Here is a 17,900-nt window from a genome sequence, read left to right as displayed (position 1 = left end):
TACCTACCTGTATAAATACGTACATACATACATACATACATATATACATGCATACATACGTACGTACGTCCATCTATCCATCCATCCATCCACATACATACATACATACATACATGTGTGCGTGAGTATGTGCGTACCTACGTACACACATACATATTGGTCTGAAAATTATTACACATTAAAAGTAAGTTATATTGTATGATATAGAACTAGAGGTACTATAATAAGTTGATAAAGACGAACAAATTAAAGCGGGATTTGTTTTTTAAAAAACCAAGGATTAATTAATATAACTTTTAAGTCATTTCTCTTCAAAGTCGTTTTATGTATCAATTATAAATTCTACACGTTATAAAATCATGTTGTACAGGGTAAAAACCCAAGTTGTGGATAACATTTGATTGACAGCTAGTGTTACAAGCATAGTTACTTCATCAGAATATATGTTGTTAGGGCACGAAAGCTAAGATCTCACATAACACGCATACAGTATATAGCCAATGTATACCTTGACTGCACTAATTCGAATGTTCATTACACAGTTAACCTGGGTACGTTACTGCAACATTAAATGTATAATCATCAACAATGAATGTTTGCCAAGAAATAAAGATATGTATTGCTAGCTGTAACTGTATTGCCAAGGAAATTACCACTTAACAGGATATATAATGCTCAACATTATATAATAAATATTCTGCTATTGAAGCATAATATATATGTCGATAGACCAGATTTTGTTATGAGGGTATGGCACTAACATAGATAATTATAGACATCAAATTTGCAATACTAGCGTGCACACAATACAAACTAATTTGTCAGTTCATCGTGCAAAAGTAAGATACTACTGAAATAATGGTGTAATGCTAATCAGAAAGCAAAGTTCATGATTCTAGATAGTATTTAAATAAATTGCATGCATCCTATTTTGACTATGAGCTAAACGGTTGTTGCTGTTGTAGGGTTTAACGCCATTTTTCAGCACATGATAGGCTATACATGGCGGCCATTATTAACGGTGGAGGAAGAACCCGGGAAAAGCCCGGAAAGAACCACCGACTAACGAGAAGCTACTGGCAAGCTTTCTCACATACCCATATAGGCTGAATCCGAGACTCGAACCCACGCAGACAGAGGTGAGATGGCAGTGATCCGTAACGGAGTGCGCTTTAGACCACTCGGCCAGTAGGGCCCCCGAGCTAAACGGTTGTGTATATATTGGTAACATACCATAAATGGCATAAATGCAAGTTTTCTTTGGGGTTTATTTTAGGAGTTTCTTCTTATTATTATTACATTATTACACCTTAGGTGGAAAACAAAATAAATACATGATAACAATATTATGTCATTTTAAGAAGAGGTTTTCAACTCGTTTTTTCGGAGTAATATTGCACGCAATGAGCATGCAGTACTGCTCAAAACCTTATTTATATTTTCCCATACAAATACATTAACCTGCACATAATTTGGTACACAAATTAAATTAAGTTACATAATAATGCATTAATTGTTTCAGGTTTTGTTTGCTAGTTCCCAACACTATTTATATACAAATTAATTAATTGCATATATCGCTAACTAATTAAGATATATTTACGTTAAGGTTGTAAACAGTGTGAATGTTTAAAGATGAAAAAACTATACTAAAATATATACAATACACGGGTCGCGTCATACCTGCTGGAAACCAGCGAAGCGTGTCGGCGGGCTTTTTGTGTCTATCGCTCCAGACAGCTTGATTACCTTCCAACGGCTTTCAGTCAATCGATTCACATTATGTTAGGTGGATACGGGTGTTGTGAGATTAGCTGTGCTCGGTTTTCTGTTTTGGGATGAATATATTCTGAAAACAGTATTTACTAAAAAATGTTAGCATTCATAGAAAAGACGTGTTTATTGGTATTCATAAGGATACTGATAGGAATAACGAACGGTGAGTTAAATATTTTCGTTGATAAATGATTTATCATGCTGCATTTCCTAGAATAGATCCAGTACTAATATTATAAATTTGCCTTTACATGCAGTTCGGTTACTACCGTTAGCTTCCAAATACGATTCATCGTAGTAGGTACTGCATTTTTTGGCAACTATAAAGGGTCTGGACTGATCACTGGAGGTATTGATTTGATTCTGTGAATTAGAATTCGCTGATTATCGTGTTGCTAAAGATTTACTAGTATTAGCATATTATCATTTTTATATAGAAGTTTTTAACATTAATTTTGGCACCGTTAGTTTCATGTAGAAATTATCCCTAGAAATTGACCATATCACCAACTCGTTTCTAAATCTCCTACATGGAGAAAAACAAACTTTGAATGATGTGGTTTATAATTCCACTTTCCTTCACCTGTTAAAATATTAGATTAAACAAGACATGATATGGCACTTGATGTTACTGATATTAAAGGGTATTTAGACTATACAAATATTAAATTATGTAATTTTACTTACAACCCTCAGTAGAAGAACAGCATTCATCGAAATTCGGATTTAAATAATATTTACTTAGCTGGAGATTAAAACTGTAGACGTAAACCTTTCCATGGTCAAAAAGTATATTTGAGATACATAACTGCAGATAGTTTTAAAAGAAGGAACTGCTAGTAAAATAAAAAGGTTACATTGATGACTGTAATGGTTACATTGATGACTTTAATGGTTACATTGATGATTTTAAACGTTTTTCATACATATTTTTGAGTTCTCTTTCATTTAACCCTTCATATCCCATTTAACAATTCAACTATAATAAATTTACTTCAAATTTTGAATTTTTACAATTAAATATCAAATATAACAGCTAAGATATAATTTGATCACAAATACAGACATAAATGTCTAGTCCATGTTGTACATTTGTCCCAATCGTTATCAACTCTAGCATACATTTAATTAAGATTTTCAATATATATGCGCTAAAGATTTAATGACTAATATTTCGTTTACATTTTAAAAAACAGGTCCCTTCTCACTTCTAAACATGATTTAACTATTGTCAATCAAGAGCTATATAAACACCTGAACTTTGAACTTCAAACACCAAAACTGGGTGCGAAGGTCTGTGTTTTGCTTTTGCAAAGCGAGCTTCACCCTTTATAAGAGGTCGTAATGACCGTTGTAGTTCGGCAAATATTCTCCGAGCCACGGGTTCAGTGTCCCTGTCGGCTGACTCTTGGTTAAATGTTTTAGTCACTGTCTCCTCTGTATAATAGAGTCTATAATCCACTGACACAATCTCTCAAACGCAACCAACCATTAGTAAAGGTCAAGCTCTTTAGCGATGAAATTGTATTCTTTTCTTTTCTGTCAAATATTTGTAAACAACTATTATCATATAATCTTACATTGTGAAGTTTGTACAAGTGTGCACACTAACGATTTTTCCAGTTGCGAATGCATTACTACGTTATTTATTTCTAGCTAGACCGAGATTCCAATGACCCTTTCCATTCCATTTTTATTACATATGGACACTTATGTTGAGCTCTGGGAATAGAGTCCACTGCTATCGAAACGTTAGAACTCGCCATTTTGTGTTGGAATATAGTAGCCATTTACTAGCCAGCCTAGCAAATTACAACGACCTTTCATTGAGATATACCTAGATGAATTCGACATAAATAGGATTCATTTTCTCAGAAATTGTGAGCATGTTATTCGTTGGTTCCATAATCTGCTGACAGACTAGACGAAATTACATCATTCTGAAATTTGACCTGGATTGCACCATTTGCATTCTGTGTCACATGACTTCACAAATATTGCATCATACAAGTCAATCACATCACAGCATTAGTAAAATCATCATCCTACTCAATTATTTGTGACACCTTCCATCTTAAAATTTTAAGTGTCCTTCCAAAACATATTACCATAGGATCAAAATTAGTGTTCCATTACAAGATTAAATGTGTTGATTCTACACTAATGACGCTATCAGTCACACGTGATTATTATGGTTCATATCACGCGTTTTAGGACATTATTACAGATATGCGAACATTACTGAATTGAGAATGATATCATCTGTAAAGCACGAAAATTGATGTGTATTGCATTTTTGTCAAGTTCTTCTTTCAAGCAACCATATCTCCCCTCTGTTCGCTTTAACAGACTTAATCCTACGAATGTCAACATTTATACTTATGTAGGTCATATTTGTTAACAAATACATGCAAAATTTTCACACTTAACGTATAGCGAAATTCACCACATACAATCGCATACATCACATAAAGTTATACCTATACTTTCAGTTTCCTTCATATATAAACACATTTTGCCCGCTTACAGTTTCAATTGATACCAATTTAGGATATAATGACTATATTTATAGTCCTTGAATATCCAGTTCACAGTATTTGTTGTTCCTCTATACGTGCGGCTTCTACCTATATAATACTGTTCATTTATATGTAGTACGTCAAACTAAGTCTTAATGTTTTAAATAATAAGTTAAAATAAAGCTTTTATGTTTCTAAAAATGAAATTGAAACTTTGAAGAACGTGTGAGTATCAAGCATGTCAGTTAATTGATTTTTGATACGATCAAACGTGTTTCCTGTCAAAATTGATGAAACCACCAGCAGCAGGGAAGTTGAACAGACCATCGTTTCCAACCAAAATAAACGCTCCTACGGGAACTTTCTCCGTAGAAGCCTCAGAAATCAAAAATAAAGCCTTCTACGGGAACCAATTTTCGTGCGATACAGACCCGATGCATCAGGTGTGTGCGCCGGGTGTGTCAATAAATATAGCATCCGAGACAGGAAATAAACTAGGCGGGATAATTATTTTGGTTATTACTTTTTGTTGCATTGTCCGGCTGCATTCTCATGAATAAATTTGATCAAGACCGATGCGATACCGACTACGTGGATCATGAAGATTTATCGTGATGAAACCGTGCGGCGTCATCTGAGCGCGGCTGAACAAATTTTTAAATTTATTTATATCCATGTCACCGTTGCACCAGGTCTGATGGATATTTCTCAACGTGTGCGTGTCCACGCCATTGAACACAGATAAAATATTGCAATTGTCCCTGATCACCTTTGGAATCTGCGTATTTCTCTGTGTTACGTAAATAACATCGGTGTTTTTGTGTCTGCCACGCGAGAATATCCTAGCCGGGTTGGTCTGCTTTTCCAGCATAACATCATCGAACACAACAAGATTATTAGTATCACCATCCAAATCATCCACGGATGGAGCTTCGTTGATGTCTGTGATGAATTCGATTGTGCCCTCATCGGTGTTGTTGCTAAATTCTTTTAACACTTGGTAACAACGCTGATCATCGACGGATGGTGCAACCAAATATAATTTATCCCATTTCAGCCATCGCATAATCAAATTCAATAACAATTGCGTTTTACCCGATCCTGACGGGCCGATAATTATCATTCTGATCGAATTTGGTAATGCCGCATGATGTTTCACTTGCTCGCGTCGTTTCGTGGCTGAAAAATCAATTACATTCATGTTAATAAAATACATGGATCTATATTGTGTTAAGTGTCGCACTCACACAGCTACGATAAATCCTACCGAAATCGTTACACGTAACAACAGGAACGCAATTGCGGGAGAATGCGAAGTTTGCAAGACGCGTAAATTTAGATTTGTAAAAATAAAAAGTAGAAGAACCGGAGGAGATATCGCAGCCTCCTTGACAAATCTACCTGGATTGCCCTGGGCAAAATATCCCGGAGAAAAGCATCTACCAGGGTACAATTATTGTGGACCCGGAACAAGACTCGATATCAGACTCGACAATAATAAACAACCAAAGCAAGGCGAAAATCCCGTAAACGCCATCGATGGAGCTTGTTATGATCACGATCTCGCGTATTACAGTGGAGATTTACAACAGAGGAATCTTGCTGATATCAAGCTAATTCACGCACTAAACGCAATTCCTAATAAAAATTTCAAAGAAAAATTGGCATCCTGGCTGATAAAAGGCGCGATGAAAGGCAAATTAGTGTTCGGCGCTGGTAAATAATATGGAGCAGATATATTATTCTCCGCGAGGATTCTGGCGAGGAAAATCAGCGATTGCCAAACTCGCTAAAGCCGCATCGGTAAAACAATCCGTCGCTGAATCGTGGTTATCAAAACAGGCAATTTGGCAAATATATCTCCCTCCACCTAAGAAAATACCATACGCGAGTTTTACCGTCAGCGTCCCCAATGAGGTCCATCAAGCGGATCTGATGTTTCTTCCTCACGATACCGTCGACGGAGTCACATACAAATATGTTCTGACCATTGTCGATATCGCTAGCAGGTATAAAGAAGTAGAGCCATTATCAAATAAAACAGCAACGGAGATCGCTAAGGCATTTAACGAAATTTATTCTCGATCCCCATTAACATGGCCAAATCTTCTCCAGGTTGATCCAGGTCGAGAATTTCTTGGCGCGGTTACTTCATTAATGAAAAAGAACAACGTTAAAATCCGTCGCGGTATCGTAGGTGTTCATCGCAATCAAGCTATCGTTGAAAGATTCAATAAAACTCTCGCAGAACGATTATTCGGATACCAATACGCGCGTGAGTTTATTCAGAATAATCGATCTCACGACTGGGCATCAAGATTGTCTCATGTAATCAGCGCGTTAAATAACGAGACGACTCGAACAATATCAATGAAGCCCGCAATTGCAATTACAAAATCAAATATACCACAAAAGCGAGATTCCACAATTCAGCCTGTACTAGGTAGCGTCACAGTCAGGTATTTATATAAGGAATGTGAAGCCGAAGGAGGAAGAAAAAGAGCAACCGACCCAACCTGGAGCGTTACAACACATAAAATATCCGCCGTAACAAGATCATCTGGAAGACCGGCAATTTATATCCTAGATTCGTTAGCGCCACAACGCGGATTTACCAAAGAAGAATTACAGATAGTACCCGAAGATACTCAACTACCGCCAGCGTCACTAATGTAGTTTACTCGAATTCGTCCTAGCTGAGATAATTTTCTTACTCTCGACACGGCCAAATATACCAAATTTGACCAAGATATTCTATCATCGACAATCCAAACTTGGCCATCTACGGTCAATCCTTGCGACGAGTGTATCGTTGTTGCGTAACCTAATTTCCATGGCGATTTTTCTGCATTTAGCGCGTCATTAACAAGATTAATATCAACAAAGATAATATCATTCAGGACCAAGTTCCTTTCTTCTCTGCATGGCAAAGTAACATTAATATTTTGTCGCCTAGTATCAGTGGGCCTATAGCATAACGGTACCTGCAGCGTTGGAAATTTCTCACAATGCAGCTTGAATAACATTTCCTGAATAATATCACGAATAATTTTTCTACTAGCAACGATCAGATGATCGGGACGCCACAAATTTACAAAATCGCTCATCGGAGTCTCGTCGATTATTTTTCTCATGACGTCACATTGAATCTTATTCGGTTGCAATCGAATTATTTTTTTGAATTCGGTCAACAAAATATCTGTCGATCTATAATCAGCGTCGATTTCCTCGTAATAATCAACGAAGCTTCTAAGCCACTCGTGAGGCGATTCACCATCAATCGGATTAGGTTGGCCATGATCGCCGCACATTATCACGGCGGTGTTTTTCTGCCCCAGCCAAGCTAATATCGATTTTAAAATATCTAAATTTACCGTGCAAATCTCATCAAATATTATGATCCTGTTGATATATTTGTCTCCCATTCGCACTGAGTCCCATGATCCACCGCTGTATTTGAAATAGCTATGGTACGTGCAAGAATTAACGACACGTTGCTTTATTTCTCGCGCTAATCTATGCGTCGGAGTCAACACAATCATATCGGAGTTCGCAAATAAGTTTATTACTCGCGTTGTTTTACCGCTACCGCCAGGTCCATTTAGGTAGACGAATTTGCTGCGTGAAATTGGGTCAAATGCAGATGCGGCTGTCGAAGATTCTCCAAATTTACCTCGATGAAATTCATCGCGATCTTCAACATCGGCGTCTTCGCAATAATCTAGAATATCCTCGTTTTTTATCCTCCAAGTTCCCCAGGAGCTACCATCGGTGATTAAATTTTCCAGCCTACACTGGTATTTTTTATCGATATAAAATGAATCCGTCGCGACTCTTACCGCGATATCAGAAAATTTGTTTATCATCGACAGCAAATTTATACTAACATAAGCGAGCATCGACGATCGTAAATGCGTATATTGTGCTGATTCTCCGTCAAGGTAGCTAATTACGGTACCTAACTTTTCTCCATCAATAATAATATTCTCTCTATTGCAAAATATTCCTCGTGATACCGTATCGGCGATTATAAAATACATCTCGGCGTCGTTGATAAATAATCTAGCGTGCCGATGCTTGTGATCAACGGATCCACCTTGAGTAAATTTACCAATTATTTTTCTTCCTATATCTTTCGCGTTATCGCAATCCGTCGGTAGCCACACGTCGGTCTGTTTTCTATACGATATAATCGCCTCACTCACCGTCAACGACACTAACATCGACGAATCTAGCATATATCTCAATAACACTGTAGGAACCCAACGACGTTGAGAGAAATGCCTCCAAACCAAATATAGCAAATTTTATGCAGATTTTCAGCAAATTCAAACGACGTGACACAAGCGAATCCGGTCATGACAAAATCAGGCAACGGTCCGTTAATTGCTACTCTTGTCATTTCGCTGGTAGGATGGCCGAATTTAGCAAAATACTCGGAACAATCGCCATATCCAAGGAAAATTCCAGGATAACATGCGCTCATGTCGACGGAAATCATATCTTCGAAATCGTACCTGGTATTCCACAATCCGCCATGGCCATACTCGATACAGCTAAGTTGAATATCGGCGAGATATTCGTTTCTTGTCGGCCTCCACGAGTTTTTCTCTCTAGCGGCGTGAGCAGCAACAGACGAAATTGTAAAGCAATTTGTTAATAATTGATCAGGATTCGACGAATATTTTACCGCGAGATTTCTCATCGATTCATGTAATATTTCGTTCCTGTAAATATCGCCACATGGCAGGATAAATTGATCGTATCTTTCTTCGCTCGAGAATAACCATATCGATATCGGATCAGATGCGCTTAATTTTTTGATAAATTTGAACACGGCATCGGAATTATCATTCTCCGTGGAATTTCCGCAGATTTACTGTCTGTGGGATAAAATTTAACCACACGATCCAGCGGAAATATTATTACCGAATGCGACCACGCATGGGAATTATGGTCGATAATCTCGATTGGTGCTCCTCGGGATCTATACGGCGACGAGTATAATATTTCTCCCGATAACGTTTTCACCGTGATAGGAAATTTTAGTTTTTTACTCAACGCAGCCACGTCGTCCACCGATGCACCATCAGCGACGGTCTTTGCCCACGCATTAATCTTATCCAACCTCAATTGAGTCAAACCAGATCCACGTCGAGCGTTTTTCATGTGTTCGATCACACGTTCAGCCACGCAATTTATCATCGGTGATTCTTTCATCGCAGGTAGGTTTTTCACATCCGGATCATTATTTAGCCGATAGATTCCATAAACAACAGCGCTGGCTGGATAAGATCTAGCATAATAAGGGCCATCGATTCCCAATAACAATCCAGGTTTAGAATTCTTATCAAGAATAACGTTTTTCTTACCGGCACGCACTGGATCTCGTTTATCGCGAATAATCCAAGTATCATCAGGCATTTGTGCGATAAATTTTATTCCAAAAATAAATCGCTCCCCGGGATGCTCGATCTTTATGTGCTCGATTATTTTCTTGGCTCGCTCCAGGTTCATTGTAGCATCGATGGAATTTGTTTTCCATGTCGACCAAGTGTCAACCGCTCCATCATCGAAAAATTCTTTCTTCGCTCGGTCAACTTCAGGAATAATAGATTCTGCCTCATCAAGATCAAACGTATCCATTGATTATATTTTAGACAAATGTTTAAATAATATGAATCAATGCAAATGGCTATTAATCGGTTCAACAAATTTCTGTGACAAATCTTGCAGAGGCGATTATTGCGGTGCTCATATACATGCGATTCGGCGTGGCAGTAAAGGACCACAGCGATGCCTACGCTGCCAGGTTGGCACGCGAGGAAAAACTCGATTGTGTCTGGCGTGTGGAGGAAAGAATTATCGAGAATTGCGGCGATATTATGAAAAAAGATCCTCGTCGGTTATAACTTGCGAAGAAGATTATATTAATCGAATCAAAGCAAATAACGATTTAGACAAATAGATTATCATATATGAATCCAAAATCAACGATTCCTGAATCAACATCCCCAGAGGAAATGACATACGAGTTTAAATCTCATCCTACGATCGCGGGATACGAGTCGTCGTCCGACGGTATCGTCAGGCATATCAAAACAAAGAAACATGTCGGCAACGTTGATAAATTTGGTTATCTCAAATTTGCTGTCAACAAAAACAAAAAACGAAGAAATACGTATTTCTGTCATAGGTTCGTATACGAATGTTTTCACGGACCAATAAAAATCGGTCTTGTTATCGACCACATTGACGGAAATAAAACTAACAATAAACTATTAAATCTTCGGGCGGTTACTCAGAAGGAAAATTCTAAATTTAGTAACGGCTGCGGATATCGACCAGCTAAGGCGGTTAAATCGATAAACAAAGAAACAAACGAGGAAATTGTGTTTACGTCGATGAGTGCCGCTGCAAGGTACTTTGGTATTCATTCAGCCTCGGTACGATATGCGGCAGAAAAAATAATCAGCGCAGCATTTTCCTATAAATTCGGCGAATGGATCGAGTTTTATTATATTCCGATAATTTCAGACTTGGAAAATTAATTAAATATTACAAATTTGTATAATGAACGAGGAAAACATAAACAACATCATCGAAGCCATCGAGGATTTAAAAAATAAAAATATAAATTTATCTTCTGATTTGGACGCAGGTAAAATCCGGTCCGAATTTGAGACGATCGTCCAGGGAAAACTCGAATACAGGTACACGCTTCCATCCGAATATAAGTTCATAAAGAAAATCCAGATTGCGATGTATTAATCTCTCGCATCTGTCAGTGATGATCAAATCGAGGATTTTGTTAAATTATCGACGCAAGTAGGAAAAGTTAGATCGAGTTTATCTGATGAATATGAATCGAGAAAAATTACCAGCTCGCGCGTCAGGCAGCTAAAAAAGCTGGTCGATGAAAGTAAAATTAGAATCGAAGATTCTTAAGATTCTTAAGATTCTTAAAAATTTCTATAACAAAAAAAAAACAAATTTTCCTGATTTTTTATTTATTTAACTGAAATTGTGCAATTTTCTTGTTTCTGACTACCATTTACCCCAACAAATTTACGAAATCATATAAATTACTCAATTTGACGGGTATTTACCCCAACAGATTTACTAAATCATATAAATTACTCAATTTGACGGGTATTTAACCCATCAAAATTAAGAAATTTTACTAATTTTGAAAATTTCTCCGATTTTTATTTATTTTTTTTTTTTTGCTATTTTTTTCTGGCGGACAGATTTTTAAGATTCTAATTTTGAAAATCTTCGATTCTAATTTTACGACCTCACTAGTAAATTGATACTCAACGTTTCCCCACGTATATCAAGCAAATTTCCATTCTGGTCCGTCAGTTTGAAATTTATCCTCGACAATAATCGATTGTGACATCGCAGATAAAACGGATTTACTGGCTCTTTTATTATTAAAAAAACCAGGAGATGCGCTAGGTGAAAACGAATATAAGATAAATCCCTGCTGTGCCTGTTCTGACGTAGACGCATCTGCGTTGTAGCTACCTTCAACGACATCCGCGTGAAGATAAATCGCGATAACTTCCGTTATGTTAACGATACCCGGCGAGATATGCCGCCCCTGCCCGGCTGGATCATTATTGTGTTTAAGAATTGATTCTGATTGTATTTTTTTAGTCCACGCGGCATGTAATTTCGGAAATAAATCAACGATGGTATCAACGACGGATTTTCTCATTTCATCAACGTCATAATCAGGAAATTTGAAATTTGGTAGCGTTTCCTCGGTTAATTTGAATACTGTCATGAATTTTTGTTTTTCTCCTGAATTTTTGATCAACTTGAAGCTGCTAATAGGAAGAACATAATCGGCAATTGATATATCATCAATTATCGCCCGAATGAACATATCGTGATAATATTCAACATCATTCGCAAGTTGATTTAAGATCTTCACGCGTTCGATAATTTCTCAGCATGAGCCTGATTTATTTAAGATACATTCATGAAAGGATCCCCGCAATAAATTTAATTGTAATTTATGTTCTTGATTAAATTCGTCGATGGTTTTTCTTATCAAGATACCATCTATGGGGAATATTATTCTGTTAATGTTGGTAGCGTCGAAGATTTCCACACCAGGGGGAATTTTGGGAAGAGGCAACCACGAGAGAATTCTTTCGTCCCTAAAAGTAAAAGCGAACATCGTTAAGTCAAATTTGTAGCTGTTCATGAGATTGATGGCACTGCTGATTAGAGGCTTGTGTCTGATAGTTCCGTACCATCCTTCATCGGTGGTAAAATCAGACTTTTTTGGTTCCGGTAGCTCTGGAGGAGCTTCTTCGTGCCAACCTGGAATAATAAAATCAGATTTTTCTGGTTTTGCCAGAGGTGCGATTTCGGGCCAACCTAGCACTGTCCTAATCGACGACTGATAAATATCAACGATATACGGCGATTTTACTTCGATCATCGACGACATTGTTGGTTCGTGTGCTAATATTTTTATTCCTGGTGTAGCATCGCCGGTTATATTCGATATTCTACCGGTGAGTTCCTTATCGATTTGCTCAATTTCGTAGCTGCCTGTTGGTATACCAACGACGATCCAATCGGGAGTTCCATCGGGACGGATTTTATTAGCAAAAACAAGCGAATTATTCGATAATAATCTACCGAATGATTTTGATCTAATATTGGGCCAGCTATTATAGACGCGTAACTGTGACAGCGCAATTTCCTTGACGCTAATTGGAATTGGAAAATCGATACTAAATTCTGGCCTGGTTGAGCTTGCCGATATCAGCGTTGTTATCGGCGGTGTTGTGTTTGTCGCGATTTGAGCTAGTTCGGACATTATTGATATTCATTTGTTCAATCTCAGAATAGATATTTACCATCACGGAAAATTCGAGATCGGATATAACTCCGTCGTTGAGACTCTCGGAAAGCAGCGATGATAATTTCGAATACGCCTCGTTGACCTGGGATAGTTTGCTCGTGTACAGGTATAATTTTTCACTCGTGCATGAGGATATTTTTTTTGCGATAATGTTGAGAATACCCGCGATTGTCGTTGTCGACGAGATTATTATCGTTGCTACGATCGGCGCGATTGTTGTTACCGCGGATAAGATTATTCCCGCACCGGCGACTATTGCGCTTACCGCATACACGGCAACATCGATGGCAACTAATCTGCGCTGATATTTCTTTATTTTTATCTGATACTCGTCGAGAAGTTTTTTTAGCGAATCCTGCCATGAACGCGCTTGATTGTATCGGTAGTCCGATGCGGTCATTTATTAGTTAATCTATCTAACCAATTGCGGGTATTCCGGATAAATATTCGATAATTACAATATATTCAACTGGTCTTGTGGAGGTTCTATCTGGTGGTTCTAGTGTAAATGTTTCCGTGTATTCTTCGAACATCAGAATAATCAAAAATCCAGTGTGATATTCATAGGAGTAACGAGTACTAGTTTTTACACTGAATTTCGTCTCGGAGATAACATGTATTCGATAGGCACCAATAATCGACGAGGTAAAGCTAAATGTGTTATCATCGGGGTACCACCTATTTCTGTACGTTTTTACCACAAATTGCATATAACAATCAATTTTTTTTGTTTCTACCTCCGCTGGCACAATAATACGCGCTAATTTTTCAAGATTCGCTGACGATATTTTTGTGCTAATATCGTTAATTTTTGCAACTATGAAGAGAAGTTTCGCGTTCAAATTTCGAATCTCTTCGTTGTACGACGATACATCAATCTTTTGACGCGCCAAATCACGCGTCGTGGAAATTTCCTCGTTAATTTTAGCAATATCCTCGTTAATTTTTCTCACATTTTCGCTGAGATCGTCGTGTGATGTTTTATCGGTCTTTTGACTTGTGATTTGGCGTATCACGTTAATTTCCTCGTTAATTTTAGCAATATCCTCGTTGATTTTTTTTGTTTTCTCGCTAAGATCGTCGTGTGATGTTTTATCGCTTTTCTGACTCATTACGGTTTTTATCTCGGTAATATCGGCAAAAACGTTAGTGATGTCTTTGTTGATTTTTCCTACCTTATCGCTAAGATCATCGTGCGATGCTTGATCGACTTTTTTCTTTGCTAGCTCGTGTGCGGCAGAAGAATTATCGCCGGATGTTTTTATGTCCTCGTCAATTTTTTTACTAAATTTAGCTAAGGCATCGTCGAGTTTTTTAAGATCGTTGTTTAGCCTGTTAAGTCTTTTTGTCACTCTGTCCTGAAGATCGTCGTGTAATGCTTTACCGGCCTTCAGAAGCAACGTTGCTGATAATTCGCTATCTCTTCGTTCCACATCTGCGATATCGGCCTTCAGGGGTAACTTCGCTACAAAATCGGAGATATCAGCTATGGATTTTGATACCGATTCTGATAGGCGAGTAAATTGATCAATGCGATCGTTATATTCGTCCCGCCTGATTATATCGGTTATTTTGACGTTACTTGTTTGTAATCTTCCTTCCTTGCTTTGAAAAATGGCAACTTCGCCAGGATCTACTTCTGACAACGACAGAAGATTATTAATATCATCCCTTGTGGCGAACTTTGATAGATCGACGTCGGCTACTTCCTTCTTCCTGTAGAGGAATCTTCCGTAAATATCAACCATGATACTTATCTACGGCATATTCAAATACAATTCTGTTATACGGACCAGATGATTTTGAAATCCCATCGAGGACGTTAATTGATTCAGGACCGCATATCGGTGGATCCATTAACGTCTGCGTTGGAAGTGTTGAATACCAAATCGGAATATTTAGCTTTGACACGTAATTGATAAATTCTTTTGGCGGAGCTAGTCCGTACGAGTCAAAATAAATGACTTCGCGAGGATTAATCGCGTAGGCGACCCAATGTGTACCAGGGCCAGTATTTGAATCGAGATTTATTATTCCTGTCTCGGTGGAATTTGGTTTTTCTGGTAGTTGATCCCGCATAAATACACCTCTGAAAAATTTTATTTTTTTATTTTTTGCTTCGCTGAATAAATCTAAATTTGAATAGGGCGTGCTCATCTTAGGCCGGATCCGTATGGGGGGCGTCTTAGATAAAGGCCGCTTCCCTTTTTTTACCGCATCGCCCTCCTATTTTTTCTAGTAGTTTTTTACCTGCGTATCCAGCCGCGCTTGATGCTAGACCGGTTGCTATCGACGGAGCAATTGCGGCTAATAATCCGGGAATAGCAGCTAGTAGAGGGAAAAATCCACCTGTTTTGACCATGTCTCTGATGGCACCTATACTAAGATTCACATGAACTCCGGAATTTGCTGATTTGGCTTTGGTAAAACGTCCATGTTGATTCTTAGTTAGCGATAGTTTGTTAGGCCCGCCCTGAATTTGATCATTTTTCAGGGTTAATTTCACACCGCATTGCTTTGCTATCGCTGACTGGAGTTTTTTCATCTGACCCTGGGTCAGAGTTACGCTGACGTGTTCGTATGGCATATTAATATCGTTTTAATCTAAGTTTAGAAAATCTAGATTTTTGTTACATTTTCTCGACAGGCGCGTCGATGACTCTCATTCTGCCGCTGATGCCTTCCAAGATCATTGTTCTATCGCTGAGAATTACCGCAATTGCTCTTGCTGGTCCAGCTGTGTTAATTCTGGCTTTGAAATGGATATCAACGACGGATTGTTTTACTAAATCAAGATGCTCCAGGGAAAAGTAATAGATAGGGTAGCGAGTATTAAAATCCAGCTGCGATATTTGTAATCCGGTATCGATATTTTGATCGCGACCCATAAAACTTAGCAAGCGATGATACGCACGAGCCGTCGAATAGTTGGCAAAATTAATTGATATTTCCTCGGATGGTTGTTGTTGCCCGTTTATCCTTAACGACACGTTTGTTGCGTTAAATGTATCGAATATCATGTGACTGTGAGTTTGATCACATCTGTTTGCGGCATGAAGAGCCACAAAGATGTGCCTAGGTGCCGAGACGCCTTGTTGTGACGCAATTCGCCAGGTAAATATTCCATCGATATTAACGTCGATAGAGTCAGTAGTAGTTGTCAGCCAGGACATAACAGACTTACCACCTTGATTCATGAATGACAGTAATTTTTCTTCTTCAAGCATCGATGGAACTATCGCTGGCATCCACAATGTAAATTTAGTTAGTAACACCTTACCTTGATCACCTGCTTCTCGCCAGATGGCTCGGTTATTACCTGTGTCATCTCGAACGAAGGAAATCGTGTGTTTCGCTCCATAAATAACTTTCCTGAAGTGCCTGCAAAATCCAAAAATGTGAGATAACGGAATTGCACAGGAGAATCTTCGTTCATTGCCAGTCAACATGGCTGTCCGCGTGGCAAATCCAAGATTATAATTGTTATTAGTGTTAATCATTATGTTTCCAACTTCGGCGTCAGCATTATTAAGGTGATTTCTCGGTCTCCCGATGTTATACTGGACATGATCAGCATGGTCGGAATTATCTTTGGCGAACATCATGCTAGGGCCAGCTGATCTAGTAAAATCATCCGAGTATCTGGCTAGACCTACTATCGTCGTTGCTAAATCAACGTTACCTGTAATTGATTCGATTTCTCTTCCATCAATCATGTAAGTGGCTCTCTTGAATAATGCCATAATGCCGTTGTTAACGAATCCGACTTTAAAATCTGCTCCGTAGGTGGTATTATCTTGTTTCAGGATTTCACCAACAAACTCGATATATGCCTCAGATGGAAGAAAATATCTCGTTGTATCGTGAACTTGAATTTCAACGCGATTAGGTGCATTTGGTATCACTGCGTCCTACGAGAAATACTGGAAATCACGCACGGATGTGTCCCTGCCTACAGGCTCGTCCATGTCGAACACTTCGTTTGACACTTGTGCGAACATTATTATTAAGAATTTCATCTAAAACGAAGACCGCTACCCGATATGAAACTTGTATTTGCAACTTCCTGTGCTAGGTCATTTATTTTTTTGTTTGCTGCGTCGTTTATAGCTTTACTGACATCAGCGGGCATTTCACTGGTGCTAGGTAATTTGACAGGCTGATTTTTTTAAGAAATAAGTTTGATATTTTGCTTTTGACAACATCGAAGCCTTTACTGGCCAAATTACCAACGCCAGAAATAACAGTCTCGCCAATTTTTCCTATTGCCCTTGATGCAATTTGTTTGGCCATAGGTCCAATTTTAGGTATTACTCTTGTAACGAGACTTTTCACGATGTCGCCTAATCCATTGCCGTGAATATATTTATATACGGGTAATCGAGAATTAGCTACGCGGACCTGTCTAAGTCTGCGCTGATACTTGTGAACTATCATATTATCTAAATGCGATTGTTTTAATCGATGAGTTCGTCACCGAGCTCTTTGTAAATGTAGGAATTAATAACACCGCCGCGAAATAATCGCTGACAAATATCGGAGGCTTCGTTGATTATTTCAGAAGAGTTATTTCCGGCTCGTTTTCCTCCGATTAATACCTCGAGGCGAGATACGTCGTTAATGACGCTGTCAGGACAAATAGTATATCCGCTTCCTGTCTTTGGTACTGGTGTTGATGGTTCACTAAACCATCGCGTCATTACGTCTCTCTCCTCCTC

At 38.3% G+C, this 17,900-nt stretch overlaps 1 protein-coding gene across 1 annotated transcript in view; it reads left to right on the top strand.

The window, feature by feature from the left end:
* The first annotated feature begins 1,816 nt into the window (after positions 1-1,816).
* The window catches only part of LOC149784226 (low-density lipoprotein receptor-related protein 2-like), a 60,317-nt gene continuing 44,233 nt past the window's right edge, over positions 1,817-17,900 (top strand). The window contains exon 1 of the mRNA XM_089932278.1: positions 1,817-1,939. Coding sequence (XP_089788404.1) covers positions 1,873-1,939 — 67 coding nt within the window. The 5' untranslated portion in view covers positions 1,817-1,872. The remainder of the gene's footprint in view (positions 1,940-17,900) is intronic.

This window comes from Sinohyriopsis cumingii, chromosome 14 (assembly GCF_028554795.1).
Source record: "Sinohyriopsis cumingii isolate HCF-2022 chromosome 14, ASM2855479v2, whole genome shotgun sequence".
Lineage (NCBI taxonomy): Eukaryota > Metazoa > Mollusca > Bivalvia > Unionida > Unionidae > Sinohyriopsis > Sinohyriopsis cumingii.
This window is presented reverse-complemented; position numbering and strand designations above follow the sequence as displayed.